This window comes from Halyomorpha halys, unplaced genomic scaffold (assembly GCF_000696795.3).
Source record: "Halyomorpha halys isolate HHAL.00 unplaced genomic scaffold, Hhal_1.1 Scaffold80.1, whole genome shotgun sequence".
In the NCBI taxonomy this organism is placed as follows: domain Eukaryota; kingdom Metazoa; phylum Arthropoda; class Insecta; order Hemiptera; family Pentatomidae; genus Halyomorpha; species Halyomorpha halys.
Window position 1 is genome coordinate 185548 of NW_027110435.1, and position 14902 is coordinate 200449.

General features: G+C 31.1%; 1 protein-coding gene across 2 annotated transcripts in view; it reads right to left on the reverse strand.

Annotated features, from left to right (window-relative positions):
* Positions 1-14902, reverse strand: part of LOC106692961 (orexin receptor type 2) — a 270301-nt gene that overhangs the window by 77045 nt on the left and 178354 nt on the right. For both annotated transcript variants that reach the window (XM_067048610.1, XM_067048609.1), the window contains exon 2: positions 12224-12371. In XM_067048610.1, coding sequence (XP_066904711.1) covers positions 12224-12371 — 148 coding nt within the window. The remainder of the gene's footprint in view (positions 1-12223; positions 12372-14902) is intronic.

Here is a 14902-nt window from a genome sequence, read left to right on the forward strand (position 1 = left end):
TAAATGTTTAGATTGTTCTTGAAGGCCAATTTGGATGCCATTTGATTTATTTGATGCATACTAAGTTTATACACTGTGTTTCAGTGTAAGGTGCATTCCAGTGAGGTATAGGTAGATAAGAAATACATATGTTCAGAACTATTTTTCATTTTTTAAATCAATTATTAAGTTTTCGAGATATAGGGTTTATAAAATAAATTTCCAGACGCAATTTTTGACAGCAGTATTCCGTACTTGCCGTACCTAAAAATACGATTTTCAGACAAATTTCATGATAGATTTTTTACTTACAATGCAATTTAATTTTTTTTATCAACTTCAATGTATATATTGTTGTGTTAATTGTTCGTTAACATGAAAAATTTATTATAAAAATGCACAGTAAGGCTGATTATTCGATTTCAATATTTTTTTTTTTTTTTTTGTGGGCCAGGAAAATTTATTACGAAAGAATAATATGACTTACTTTTTGCTAATCTATCAATATCTCTCTGAGTATACCCCTGAAATATAAATATACGGTTTATCTACGTACTAAAAACAACAACAATAATTATTTAAAGAACTAAAAAACTTACGTCCAGGAATATTAAAAGTACATGGATAATTATTCGCAATATTTATTAATTCAAAGAAGCTACAGATAAAGACAGATTTAGTATTTACTTTATCTCCAACCAAGGAATCGTAGATAGATTTATATCCTGACAAAAATAATATGTGTCATAAGATAATAATAACGCGTTACGTGCGGTGACAAGTGAAACATGTAAGTCAAAATATATTGTCCTGTCTAAGGAATGTCAGGCTGTCACAATTCTAAGAATTTATGACCTTTGCGAATTCCCACAATGCATTAAAATATTACTAGAAAATTTCGTCTTGTATAATCGTTTTGAAGTTCATGGTACACAGAATTCTATCCTAGACCAAAATAGGCCTCGATTGGATTGGATGGATCGACTTATTGGCAACCCCCACCATAAAGGAATCTAAGAAACAAAGTAACCTTTAAAAGTGTATTTGTTAGTACGCAGGTAGAAACAGAACTATTGTATATAAATGACAATTTTGATTTGGTATCGATGCGATCGATGATCCGGTGTAGAGCAGGACAGCTCATAGTACAAGAGCCGGGGGAAAAAAGGCTATTTCACCCCAATTTTTTATTACTTTAATGAAAACTATGTATAATTACTAGTCAAAACTGATGAGTCTGCCGAGTATAGGTAGGGGGAATAAAAAATAGCGCCTTTTTAAAAACCTTTAAAAACATTCATTTTTCATTCGTAGCTCTGTACCGTAAAAACTACTAACAACACAAGAAAATCTAAAAGAACATTATTTAAAGGAGAGTAAATTTGATGAAATATTAACCCTGATAAAGCTATTTACATCCTATAGTTCTCGAGATATAGCTTTTTAAAAAGCAACATTTCTTTAAAATATACTGAACGATTAGTAGTTAGTTAATTTATTTTGAGAAAACTATAACTCAGGAATTATGTGACGTATTGATGTCCATTAGCACTCTCATTAAAGCTAATTAAATTTACCATAAAATAGTCAATTGTGTTTATCTTTGTAGGAGTAGTAGTTTTTATGACATTTGACAAAATAAACTCACAAAATGTTAATTTCTAGTTGTCCGTATAACATGTTGGATTTAAAAAAAAAATATATCTCTAGATCCATAAGACGCACATATGTCTGCCAACACTTAAAATAAAGGAAATTTAACTTACTATAAAGTAGTTTATCACATTTATCTTTGTAGGGGTAGTAGTTTTTATGATATTCCCATATGAATAAAGATTTGGCAAATGAAAATTTGTCCGAACGAGTATAAATCAATTTATTTGAGCAAATATCATGAAAACTACTAGAAAAACGTCATAAACTACTTTATAGCCCATTAAACTAGCTTTAATTTGAATGCTAATATATATCTGTACGTCAAATGAGTTTTGAGATATAGATTTTTTAATATAAATTCAGTAATGTTACTAAGTACGTTCTGTACAACATTATTATGAAATGTTGCTTTTTAAAAAGCTATATCTCGAGAACTATTGAACGTAAATAGCTCTATTAGGGCTTACATTTTAGCAAATTTACTCTACTTTAAATGATGTTCTCTTAGATTTTCTATTGTTGTAGGTAGTTCAAACGATATAGAGCTCCGAACGAAAAATTAATTATTTTTAACTTTTTGAAACAGACGCCATTTTTTATTCTCCCTACATATACTTGGCAGACTCATCAATTTTGATTAGTAATTATACATAGTTTTCATTAAAGTAATCAAAAATTGGGGTGAAATAACTGCCTTTTTTCTCCTCTCGGGCTCTTGTACTATTAATTTAAGTATAAAACTCATGATAGTATCGAGAACTACCCGATATGTAACTTCGAAGAAAAGGAAGATACGATTCACTAATTACTTGTCATAGGTATAGTGAAATAAAAATAAACTATTTTAGGCAGCGGGCCTGCTCTCTAGAAAAGTTACTCTGTTTATTAAAAGGCTTTAATTGGATAGCTCTTAGCCACTTCGTACGATGGGCTACACTGGAAAGAGCTCTGTTTGTTAACAGATGAGGAATTAATGCCAATAATAAATAACCTCAGTTGGTACAAGTTTGATTTTTTTGTTACTCGAAACTATAATTACGGAATCTTTGCTTTAAATTATGGACTTTTTTAATCCATTGTTTTTTTTGTTTATCTGTTTTAGTTTAAATTACACACTAACTTCGAAAGATGGATATATTTCCATTGTCGGTGTGATTTTTATTGTCCAAATAGTATCGTATATTATTTTTTGTATTTTATAACAAAAAATTCATTCATTCATTCAGTTTAAAATAAATACATAAAAAAATTTTATTGTACAATAAAATGAATAACAAACATACAACCAGAAACAACACAGAAAGTAGGACACCGAGAAAAATAGAAACAATCGGAACTACAAAGAAAGGTAAAAAAGAAAAACCACCAAGTCAAAAAAGAATCACTGAATTTTACAAAGAAATAAACAAAAACATTACAGTAGACGACAATAGAGAAAAAGGACAAGAGGAAACAAATAGTAATAGCAATAATAAAAAATTCTTTAAACTTCAATACATACCAGGCCTACCATATAAAATAAAAAAAACTTACAGAATATGATCATATAAATATCAGAACCGGTCTATACAATAATAATAAGTTACAGAACAAGCTGTCCAACATGAAAGACAAAGTTGATAAGATGGAAAAATTAAATGCAATTTATAAGATAGATTGTAAAAATTGTGAAAAAGTATACATTGGTGAAACATCTAAAAAACTAGAAACTAGAATCAAGCAACATGTAACCAATTGTAGAAACGTTAAAAATATAAATTGCACAGCTCTGGCCTACCACAGCAGAAAATTGAACCATGAATTCAACTTTGAAAACCCAAAAATAATAGATACAGCACAAAATACAAATATCAGAAGATTTCTGGAAGCCATACATATAACAAAAAACATACAAAACTGACACTAAACACTTAAATACACATTACGCCAACATTATAAATATTCTCAAAATATAAACATAAAAATCAGAAGAAATAAACGGGTTTAGAAAAAAACCACTAAGTTTAATGTAAAATACAAAGTAGGACTTTAAAAAAACAGGGAGGTAACCAAACAGCACACTGGACATGAGATAAGGTCCAAAGAGGTAGCAAGAAATATAGAGAAATGGCTGTGCTAAGGAGAAGTGAAGAATGCACAAATAAGTAATGGTAGAAAAGTGAGAATAGTGTAAAGATGTGACATGATTTCCTATATGAAATTCAAATTATGAGGTGAATATAATTGTATAAATTATAATACATATGGATAAAGATTATTATTATGGTGGTTTATTATTGTTGTAGGTTTAAAGTACATGAGTATGGGACGGTGGTCCCGAAACGTTATACCATAATATGATAATTTAATATAAATTACATTCAATTGGATTATTAACCTCAAAAAAATTTTATGAATTGACTTACCCGACTTCCTAAAGAGAAAATCCAGAATAAAATAAATACATTTATTAAGACATGATTATTATACGATAACAGAACGGCAGATATTGTGATAATAGTCGTGTCCTGACCAGATCTAATGTCCGCAACCCGTTTTGCATAGGTGGATACAAGAATCTATTCTTACGCAAAAAGTAGATCCTTTGCCCAATTGCAGATATTTTCAACCCTGGACACCAGCAACTTCATCCCCTGTGAAGGTTTTATCAATCCACACTACATTTTATCCTGAGCTGAGTTAAAAACTATAGAGAGTCACATTGGTTACACTTTTGTCTCAACTGATCATTAATAAATATAGTCCCGAATCATGATGTTACTGCTGTCAACTGTGTCTTCATGATAGGTTACAATAACTGTTTCTTCATGATAGGTTACAATAACTGTGTCTTCATAATAGGTCACTACCACTATAACCCGGTACAGGTTTTTGCCGCATCGAGGCATCGCGTCCATTCCTCTCTGTCCTGCGCAAGTGTCTGTCAAGGTCTTTTTTCCAGACATTTCGGAGCATCTGCTACTGCCTCGACTGTGAACACAGTCGTGGCCATCCTCTCTATTTTTCCTTTCGCATAACCAAACAATAATATTTTAATAAGTGAGTCATCACCCATTCTTATGACATCTTTGTAATAGGTAAACTCAATAAATAGCTAAGTATCAACTCTGGAATTTAAATTTAAAATCAGCTTGGAGATCTTATCGCACCATCAACGCGTTAATTTTTTTTATTTTTATTTTTATACCAGATCTGCCTGGTGGGCCTTACATGGTTGATATGACTTATTTTATATATATTTTTAAACAGTTGATTATGAGCGGGTATAGTCATACAAATGACACCCCTAACTATATAAAATGTTCTTATTAAAAGGAAAAAATAATAATAATAAAATAAATAGATAAGAATAATGCTTCTTAATAAAAGAGGAAAGTAAAATTAATAACAAAAAATAATGATATTGGTACACTTAAATAAAGCAAACAATTGTTAAAAAGAAACAAGTTAATTTGAAAAAGGGGATAGGGAAGAAAAGAGAAAAAAAAATAATAATAATGAATAAATAAAATGAATGATAATAAGTAAATGGAGGTAGTGTGACTATGAATTAATTTTAAATTTATAAAAGAATGTCCTGCAGCAGCCTGGGCTTCAGTCTTCGGGTTGCGGTTGGGTTTCCCAGGTTGTAGGTCACTGCTCCTTTAACTGTCGACAACTGGGAGTGGAACTTCATTGTTGATGTAATCCTCTATCGACTCCATTTGTAATTCGCGATGCAATAGGCTATTTCTTATGTACCAAGGAGTATTAACTGCGATTCTTAGGACTTTATTTTGAAAATATTGTAGTTTTTTCCTTTTCGTGAAGGATGCTGCTCCCCAGACATCACAGCCGTACATCAGCAGTGGCCTGAGAATTGTTTTAAATATAAGAACAGTTGTTTCAGGTTTTAGTTTGGAATTTCTGTTTAGGACAGGATATAGCATATCAACGCGTTAAGAAGTCTTGATTTGTTTGCGTGCTTGGCTAACCTTTATCCTATTACATATGGTTTAGTGTAAATCATTTAATTGCTTTCATCCAAGCAATTAATACTGTGATAATGTTTTATACATCATCAAACCGGATTTTTTATATGCATAGGTCGATTGTGTGTTACGCTTAATTAACCTTTAATTTCACAATCACTTTATTATTTTTTTTTCTTAAGAACTTCGTTCAGGCCACTTTTCATCCATTACCTGAATTTTATAAATGTATTAAATAAATTCCAAACTCACTTTTTCCCATTCATTTTTTTTATTAAATGTTGTTTTACTTTAAACTTTATTTTATCAACCATATTATAGTGAATGTCCACATTATATATTTTTTTCTCTCTCTCTCTTTCACCTATTATATTATCTTTATTGTCTCATCCATTTACAGGAATATTTAAATGTTCTATTTATATTTTTTTTTATTCTCTACCAACACAGTATTTAAAGCCCAAATTAACCATCCCTAGTAACTACCATACGAAGTTTACATGAGGTTTGCCTCTTATGATGGCTGTCAAAAGAAGGGACAGGCACTTTTAGCGCTGGCCATGAGAAGATAGACGTTCAACGAAGCATAAAATGATCTGGTCCTTTATTTACATCGTCTAAATATTATAATATTACGAGAACTACTGTAATAATTACAAATGTGTCACAAAAAAAACAAACAATTTATTTACTTCCTTCGATTGAAATAAAGGAAATCCAATTTAAGATTTTAAGTTAAAAAAAAAAAGATTTAGTACTGATAAATTTTCAAGCAATACAAATTTAAAATAAGAGATGAATTTTCTACCAACAAGTAATTAACATATTTTGATAAGAGATAACGAATTAAAACCTAAATGCTTACGTTTACAAGAAAAGCGTCACCAAATGTGTTGATGTCAGAATATATCTGTGTATTTTAAAACTCCTTCTTTTTGGAGCTCTATATCTTAAAAAATACCAACAACACTAGAAAATCTAAGAGAACATTATTTAAAGAAGGATAAATTTGCTGAAAAATTAGCCCTAAAAGAGCTATTTACGTCCAATAGTTCTCGAGATATAGCTTTTTAAAAAGCAAAATTTCTTAAAAATCTACTGAACGATTAGTAGTTAGTTAATTTATTTTGAGAAATCTCAGGAACTATGTAACGTACAGATGTCTATTAGCACTCACATTAAAGCTAGTTTAATGGACAATAAAGAAGTTTATGACATTTACCTTCGTAGGAATAGTAATTTTCATGATATTTGCTAAAATAAATTGATTTATAGTTGATCGGACAATAAATTTGATTTATGAAAAACTTTATTTCAGAAACCATTGGACGTACTGATGTCTGCCAGCGCTCAAATTAAAGCTAGTTAAATTAACTACAAAATAGTCAATTATGTTTATCTTTGTAGGAGTAGTAGTTTTTATGGTATTTGACAAAATAAACTCACAAAATGTTAATTTCTAGTTGTCCGTATAAAATGTTGGATTTTTAAAAAAAATATATCTCTAGATCCATAAGACGCACATATGTCTGCCAACACTCAAAATAAAGGAAATTTAACTTACTATAATGTAGTTAATTACACTTATCTTCGTAGAGGTAGTAGTTTTTATGATATTCACATATGAATATAAATTTGGGAAATGAAAATTTGTCTAAAACTACTATAAATCAATTTATTTTAGCAAATTCCATAAACTATTACTTCTACGAAGATAAACATCTTTAAATACTTTATAGCTCATTAAACTAGCTTTAATTTGAGTGCTAATAGACATCTGTACGTCAAATGGTTATTGAGATATAAATTTTTCAAAATAAATTCACTAACCACTGATCTTTTAGTACGTCCCATACAACATTTTTATGAAATGTTGCTTATTAAAAAGCTATAACTCGAAAACTATTTAACATAAATAACTCTATTAGGGCTCATATTTTAGCAAATTTACTCTTCTTTAAATGACGTTCTCTTAGGTTTTCTTGTTTTTTTCCTACTTTTTAAGATATGTAGCTCCGAATGAAAAATTAGTTTTTTTTATTGCTTTGAAACAGCCGCCATTTCTTATTCCCCCTACCTATACTTGGCAGACTCATCAATTTTGACTATTAATTATACATAGTTTTCATTAAAGTAATCAATAATTGGGGTGAGATAACTGCCTTTTTTCTCCTCTTGGGCTCTTGTACTAATAGAAGTGACCTTTCCTTATTGAAATCATGTGTTGAAGGCAATGGCTGACACATAGGCAGGTATAAGCTGTCATCTCACAATCATGCATCTGTCTATCTTATGTTTAACAGTTCTCACAACCCCTTAAGTAACAAGAAAGTAGGAGTTACAGTCAGAGAGTCATATCTGTAACCACTAAATTATGTAGTATTTGTAAATATGTAGGAATAAAGTTATTTTAGTCTTCACTGATGTTCAAGTTTATTATCTTTCAGAAGCGATTGCGTCGTTGCCGAAGTTGGCCGCCTTGACGGTTTTCCCTTCCCGTACGGTATATATCAGCCATAAAGTCCTTTTTGAGTATAATTGGATTCTTCTTGAGCTGGTTCATTTTTTTTAATTTCAATTAAATTTTTAAGGAGTAATAGCCGGCATTGAGCACAGTCGGCTGAACTAAAGTAAGTTCTTCACTTTAACTGTGACTACTTCTCACAATAGATCTCGGCAAAATCGTGAAACATCTCCCACCTCACGTTATTAGTTGCAGTTCTCACTTGCTATAAAGAAGCCTGAATATTGACTATTGAGTAGGTGGAACCTAATTTAATTTTTGATTTAGACAATGCCTTCGAAGTTGCAATGTCAAAATATATCCGATTTTTTTTTTGTTCCCCCTACCTGGTCATTTCTGACATACGAGAGAGTTATCCTACATGTAATCGTCCTATTCTGACCAGGGTGGGAGGATTAAGTTTTCATTCCGTGGGATTGCTTAGAAATAAATGTCAACCTTCCTCGCCGGATTAAAACCTGCACTTCTGCTAAGGCTATCAACGGGCTTTATCCCTTGGGTTTTTTTTATTACCTGCACTACGGGCAACACATAATTGACGACATATAAACATGGAAAAATAATACATCGTGCCCATCATGGTCAAGTAATATAAATATTGGTATTTTTTAAGTGGCCAAAAAGGAAATTAACGTTTTAATTTTATTTGGAAGATCGCTGATTGACCGTGTTAAAAGGAAGATGGTCTAGGTGTCTCAAAGACCAAAACAGTCGTAATGCTATTTATAATGAGCTAACATTTCGGCACACGTTGGAGGGCTTCATCAGGGCTAAAAAAATAAAAAACAGATAAAAGATATGCGAGGATTTTTTTATTGTTTTAATTTTAACTTCCTCATTGCGAATATTTTTTTCTGAGGTTTTTTTTTCTCCTGACCCCTAAGTTTGTATTCATTAAACCTTATTTTACAATAATACTCCAAATAAATTAATCAAACTGACGAATTCGAAAATATCAACGGGGCAGCGACGACACGTGTTATTAATTTAGCAGAATCTTGAATCCTAGTTAAAATATTAATATGTTTCAATTAATAGGATATGAGAATTATTTCGCTAAAGCGGATCCTTGATGGAAGCTGAGAGAAGGATCATTAATTTTTCGATAAAGCTCGAAGCGGGGTGGTGGAAAGGGAATGTACAGTAGATGGTATAGGCCGGAGGAGGGGGGGGGGTAGAGTATAGGAACAGTAGAGGGAGGGGGGCGCTTTAGAACAATCATTATACTGTTTCAATAATTCATTATTAATAGCTAATCCAGGTTATTGTAGGGAAAGGCTCAAGACTGTTCAATTAAGTAGACAATGGCTATAATAGGATTAATATTGACCAATACGATTCACCATCAGAATTATTAAAGAACATCGAATGACATGATTCCTAGAATTCACAAAAGTTCTATAAATTGATAAAGCTGAATTAGGGTGAATTGGGGCCAATGTGTGAACGGGTTAAAAATGTAATTGATTCGAAAAATGGCACCTATTGTATCTGAAGCCATTATTTTTTGTGATGCTCACAACATCTGCCAACTGCTATCAAAGGCATTTACAGGAACTTTGCGTACCTTACAAAAACCTAAAATGGCTTCTTTCTAGAAGTAGTAATTTCAATTGCACGTGTGTACAAACCCGAACTACTTTAATGTTTCACTCTAACCTTAATAACTATTGTCAATTATTTTTACTAGTATCATTGTTTTACAATGCGTTTTTAAAATTTAATTCATTGTTAAATAAATTCCCTTAGTTTTAAATGGTTAGTGCAGAAGTTTATTTAAATGAAAGTTATTCAAAAAATTTAATTTTCACTTATGAGTAGGGAAATCTAGCCCATTGCAAATATTCTATAATCTATCGTGCAAATAGTATGTATAATTTACCATGAGTGATGGAAAAGAAAAATATTTTTTCCTGAACGCCTTCTTCTTAGATATATTAGAAGGGGAGTATTCGGGAGGTTGGGAGGTATACTGTGCTATAATTGACCCAATATTCTGGTTTGATTCCTTAAAATCTTTTAACGATATACACTTGTACATGTCTTGCCTATGTTAATTAGGTTCGTAGTTCTAATCCAACAAAAACTTATTTAAATAACGATTTTAAATTTTTTTTCGGCCAAGACTCCCATTGGGGTCCTATACTGCCTAACCATGGTTGGGGGTCAAAGCTTTTCATTTAGTGGGACCGCCACTCAATGAAAAAAGTCAACGTCCCAGGCCGGATTCGAACCGACACCGCCAATAGACATCAAATAGGTAAGACTGTGTCTTAACCACTGAGCTATGGGCGGCCCATACCCAGAACTATTATATTTAAACTTGTATGTAAGTACCCTGTTATTAGAAGACATATGATTTGCTTGAATCGTGGCACATAAAAAAAAAATGTTGGTTGGGGTTCCTTCTCTACTATGGAATGTTCCACACTTGTTTGTCAAAAAATAACAGTTCACAGTATGATCAATTGAACCAATTTATTTATTTATTTTTTTTAAGATTTGCCAAACAGATTCGATATTTAGGACTCCATCTTGACAAGAGACTTACTTGGAATCCACACACAAGACTGAAACGACAAGAAACTGCTCGTAGATTCCGATTGCTATAACACTTACTTGACAAACGCTCTAAACTTCCCATTCACTACAAAAAATTAGTATACACTACGATAATCAGACCAATTTGGACATATGGAATTGAGCTCTGGGGCTCCACCAAACCATCAAATTCTTCCCGCATCCAATCGTATCACAATCCAAAATCCTAAGTAAAATCCTTGATGCTCCTTATTACGTCACAAATAAACTCATTCATAAAGACCTTAACATCCCATTCGTTGCAGATTTGACCCAAAACTGATATGCGTCTTTTTATTCCAAACTCCTTAACCATGCTAACCCATTAATTCTCAATCTTTCATCCTTAACAATCCCTGATAATTCTCCGAGGCGTCTGAAAAGAAGATGGCCACGGGACCTTCTAGTTTAAATTAATGTTTGAAGTACCACCAATGGGTGGTTCCTTCCCAAGATTTTCAAGTGTATATGAAATATACTACATATTTACCTATTGTATTATTTTGTACAGTTGTAAATTACAATAAATAAATAATTTAAAAAAAAAATTTGCCAAACGTTTCGACTAAAATCCAAAATTTAGGGGAGCCTGTACATCACACAGCTAAACAAAAACAATGAATAATATCAATTCCCATGCAGGTGATGATATATGATTCCCAGGGAGTTCAAAATAATATTATCCACCAAGATCACAATATCATTAATGCTTACACCTAGCTCTTCTAAGAAGCTCCTTGTTTTATTTGGTATTGTTCCGCGGGATCAAACTGAGAGGCCTCTCACCTCTCAACTCTCTCTTCGAAGGTCTCGTGGGATTTCTTTAAGGAAAGGGATGCATTTTTCATAAATTTCACTTTTAGCTTCTCCTTCATTACTTGATAATCCTCCTAGGCGTCTGAAAAGAGGATGGCCCCGAGATCTTCGCCTCATGAAATGCTATTGGACTTCTATCAATGGATAGATTCTCAACATGTCATTTTATAACTTATAGCAAATTTACAAGTGGTATATATTTTTATACAGCTGTATATAAATTATTTTTAAAAAAACTACATTCTAGAATATTTTTTTTGGATGTGCGCCCCATTATTCTTGTTGTGTCCAAGAACTTCGTTATATGGACCTCAAAACGTGTGGTATTTCCGTTGAAAACTGGATTTTAAGATTTTTTATGATCGTAATACTAGTATTACTTATAATCGTAATTTTAAGTAAAAGATCTATATCAATTTATTTGTAGGAATACTTTCCGTAATAATCACATAGTCACAAATTCACTATTAATTATTGCAATAGAAAAGTAACATTGATACATTTGAATCGTCCACCATGCCATCTAATGCTAAATATAAAGTATAAGATATCATAATCGTTAAGTAAACAACAACTCGAAAGCCATGACAAACGAAATCAGACATTACAACAGAATATAGCAAGATGTATAATATATGATAAAAGTAATATAATTATTTGAAGTGTGTTTATAATTATATCTGAAATGCTTGCTTACCCAGAACCAATGCGATCATCCATATGACGATAATAGCACTGACAGCTCTAGAAGTTGTAGAGATGAACTTGAGTGGAAAGCAGATGGCATACCAGCGGTCAACCGAAATGAAGGTCAGAGTCAGGACTGAAACAGTCACCGAGACAGTCTGCAACAGAAATGAAATCTTTTTAGCTTCAAAAGGTACTCACCATCAAACGTATTAAATAAATTATACAAAATACAGTAATAAATAATACAGTTGTCTCAAGATTCGTCTAGCTTATGAATAGAGGAAGAATTTACAAAGCATAGAGTTTTAATTTTCTACAGTTGTTTGCAACTTTATCCAAACTATTTTTAAATCCCTGCCAATTTTTTTTCCGTTCGACTAGGATGTTTTTGTTGTCGAATTGGACAGAGTCGACAAAAATTAAAATCCTGGGCTCATGCAACGGTGAACTAATTGAATTCCCGTCAAATCACTCAACCAAATTTCACTTATGTCCAGTTTGTTTTTTTACGCTAGCAAAACAAAAAATTCCTATGAAACATGGATTCTCTTCTCCTGATTCACCTTTTATATTTCGATCACGAGTATAACAATAGTCCATTTTTCGTAAAAGAAAACAAATATATTAGTTTTCTCAATTTCTGTTCACTTGTACATAGTAAATTATGGATTGAACTGATTTTTCTAAATAATAAAAAATATATGTTTGAAATTATGCTTTTGCTTAGATTAAACCATAATGTCGAGTTAATAACCAAGATAACCAACAGGATTTAACCTAAAAAAATTTAAATGTTAAAAGCATTTGCCACATCCTCGGATCATCCAATTTGGATTTCGAACATCCCACTCCACTATCGTCAAATCCTGCATTAGAGCGTGCAATTTTCTGCGCGAGTGTCTTTCTTGATGTAGAGGTGGCTTTTGCTCGAGTCTGGCACACTGGACTGCTTTACAAAATCCGTAAATTCCTACCACCTACAAAGTTTCTTATCATCCGTTCCTATCTCAGTGACAGACTACTTACCCACTTTTCTCAGTTTGCTAGTATCCTTCAAGGTAGTATCCTCAGCCCCATTCTCCACGCAGTTTATTTAAAAGCCATCAATCTTTATTTCTGTTCTTAATAATTAAACTTTTCCAAAGAATTGTTAATTTCCATTGTTCATCAATCATTTCCGTCTCTTTTTCAGTTGCAAAATGAGTTCAAAGAGTCGACACCGCATGATAGAAATATCGTTTTAAAGAAAGAAGGCATATATACAGATTTCACAACATATTCCGAATACTGTTAAAAAATAAAAAAAAAAAGACTGATATTTAATAAAATTTAATTACCAATATTATAAATATATTAAAAAATACATAAAGTATAAATATAAATACAAATTATTTATCAATATTTAAAAAGACTAATATATAACAGGGGGTTTTCCTCAACCTGAAGGATGATTAATTACTTGGCTTTCTCGCTGTAGACAGAACCATTTTTCCAATCGGAGGATCGTTACTTAAGGAGAAAGCTCTATGGTTTGCAACAAATTTGGGAATTCAAGATTTAAAATAAAGGGAGGGTTATTAAAAAAAAAAAAAATTATCTTTATCAAAACTGTTCAATTTAAAATATTGTTTTATTTTTTTTAATATCCATAAATCAAAGTCTACTTTATCTAAAAAATTCTGTACATTGGAATTTTATGCTCGAACCCTTCCGATTAATGAGGGTCTGCTGTATAATAGATACCTCATAATGATTTTTTTTTTTATTTACCTCGATCTATCATTTCGTTTTAATTTATTTTAATTTTTAGTGGCGAGTTTTGAAGATGCAAATATAGATACAATCTTTAGCAATATCAGTTTGGAGTAAAATATAATAGAATAAGGCCTTATTTTACGTTATTAATGTTCTTTATCGATCCTAAAAAAAATTGTAAGCCTTCAGAAATTTATCCATTTATTATTAGGCCGCGATAAGGTAATCGGAAGAGAAGGTATTTGCTACCATCTAATAATATTATGACCTTATCTAGATTAAATGAAAAAAACACTTTCGGCTATACCTTCGTTTAAAAAAGGTTCTAAATAAAACTGCCTAAACTCTCTAAACAAAGCCTTTTCATTATATATTCATTAAATATTGGTCATTTTATTTATTTTATTGTGGTATAATACAAAAAAAATAACCATATAATAACTAATACAAATATGTAATTATTTAAAGAAAAACAAATCAAATGGGGATTTATACGAAAATAATTATAAAAGAAAATATGCAAGGGAAGATATCCGGAGCAATATAGAACGAAACGATTGCAAAAACAATATAAACCAATAATATAAAATTAACTATATACCTGAATTAACAGACAGAATAAAAATGATATTAAAAAGAAATATGACAACAATAATCAAAAAATGGGACTCTATAGTTTACAATAAGTTAGGTAATTTCTTGAATAATATAGAGAATAAAATTGAAAAAAAAATGTAATTTACAACATAAACTATTGAAATTGTGAGGATCTGCTCAGTCAGCTGACATCGAAATAACAGCTGACTCATACCGGAACTCCCCCCCACCAGTTTACGAACAATCCTCGTAAACTAATACTATATAATATAATAACATAGAAAAACAAGAACAATAAAGAAAAAAATATTTACAATAAAAACAAATCCTATAT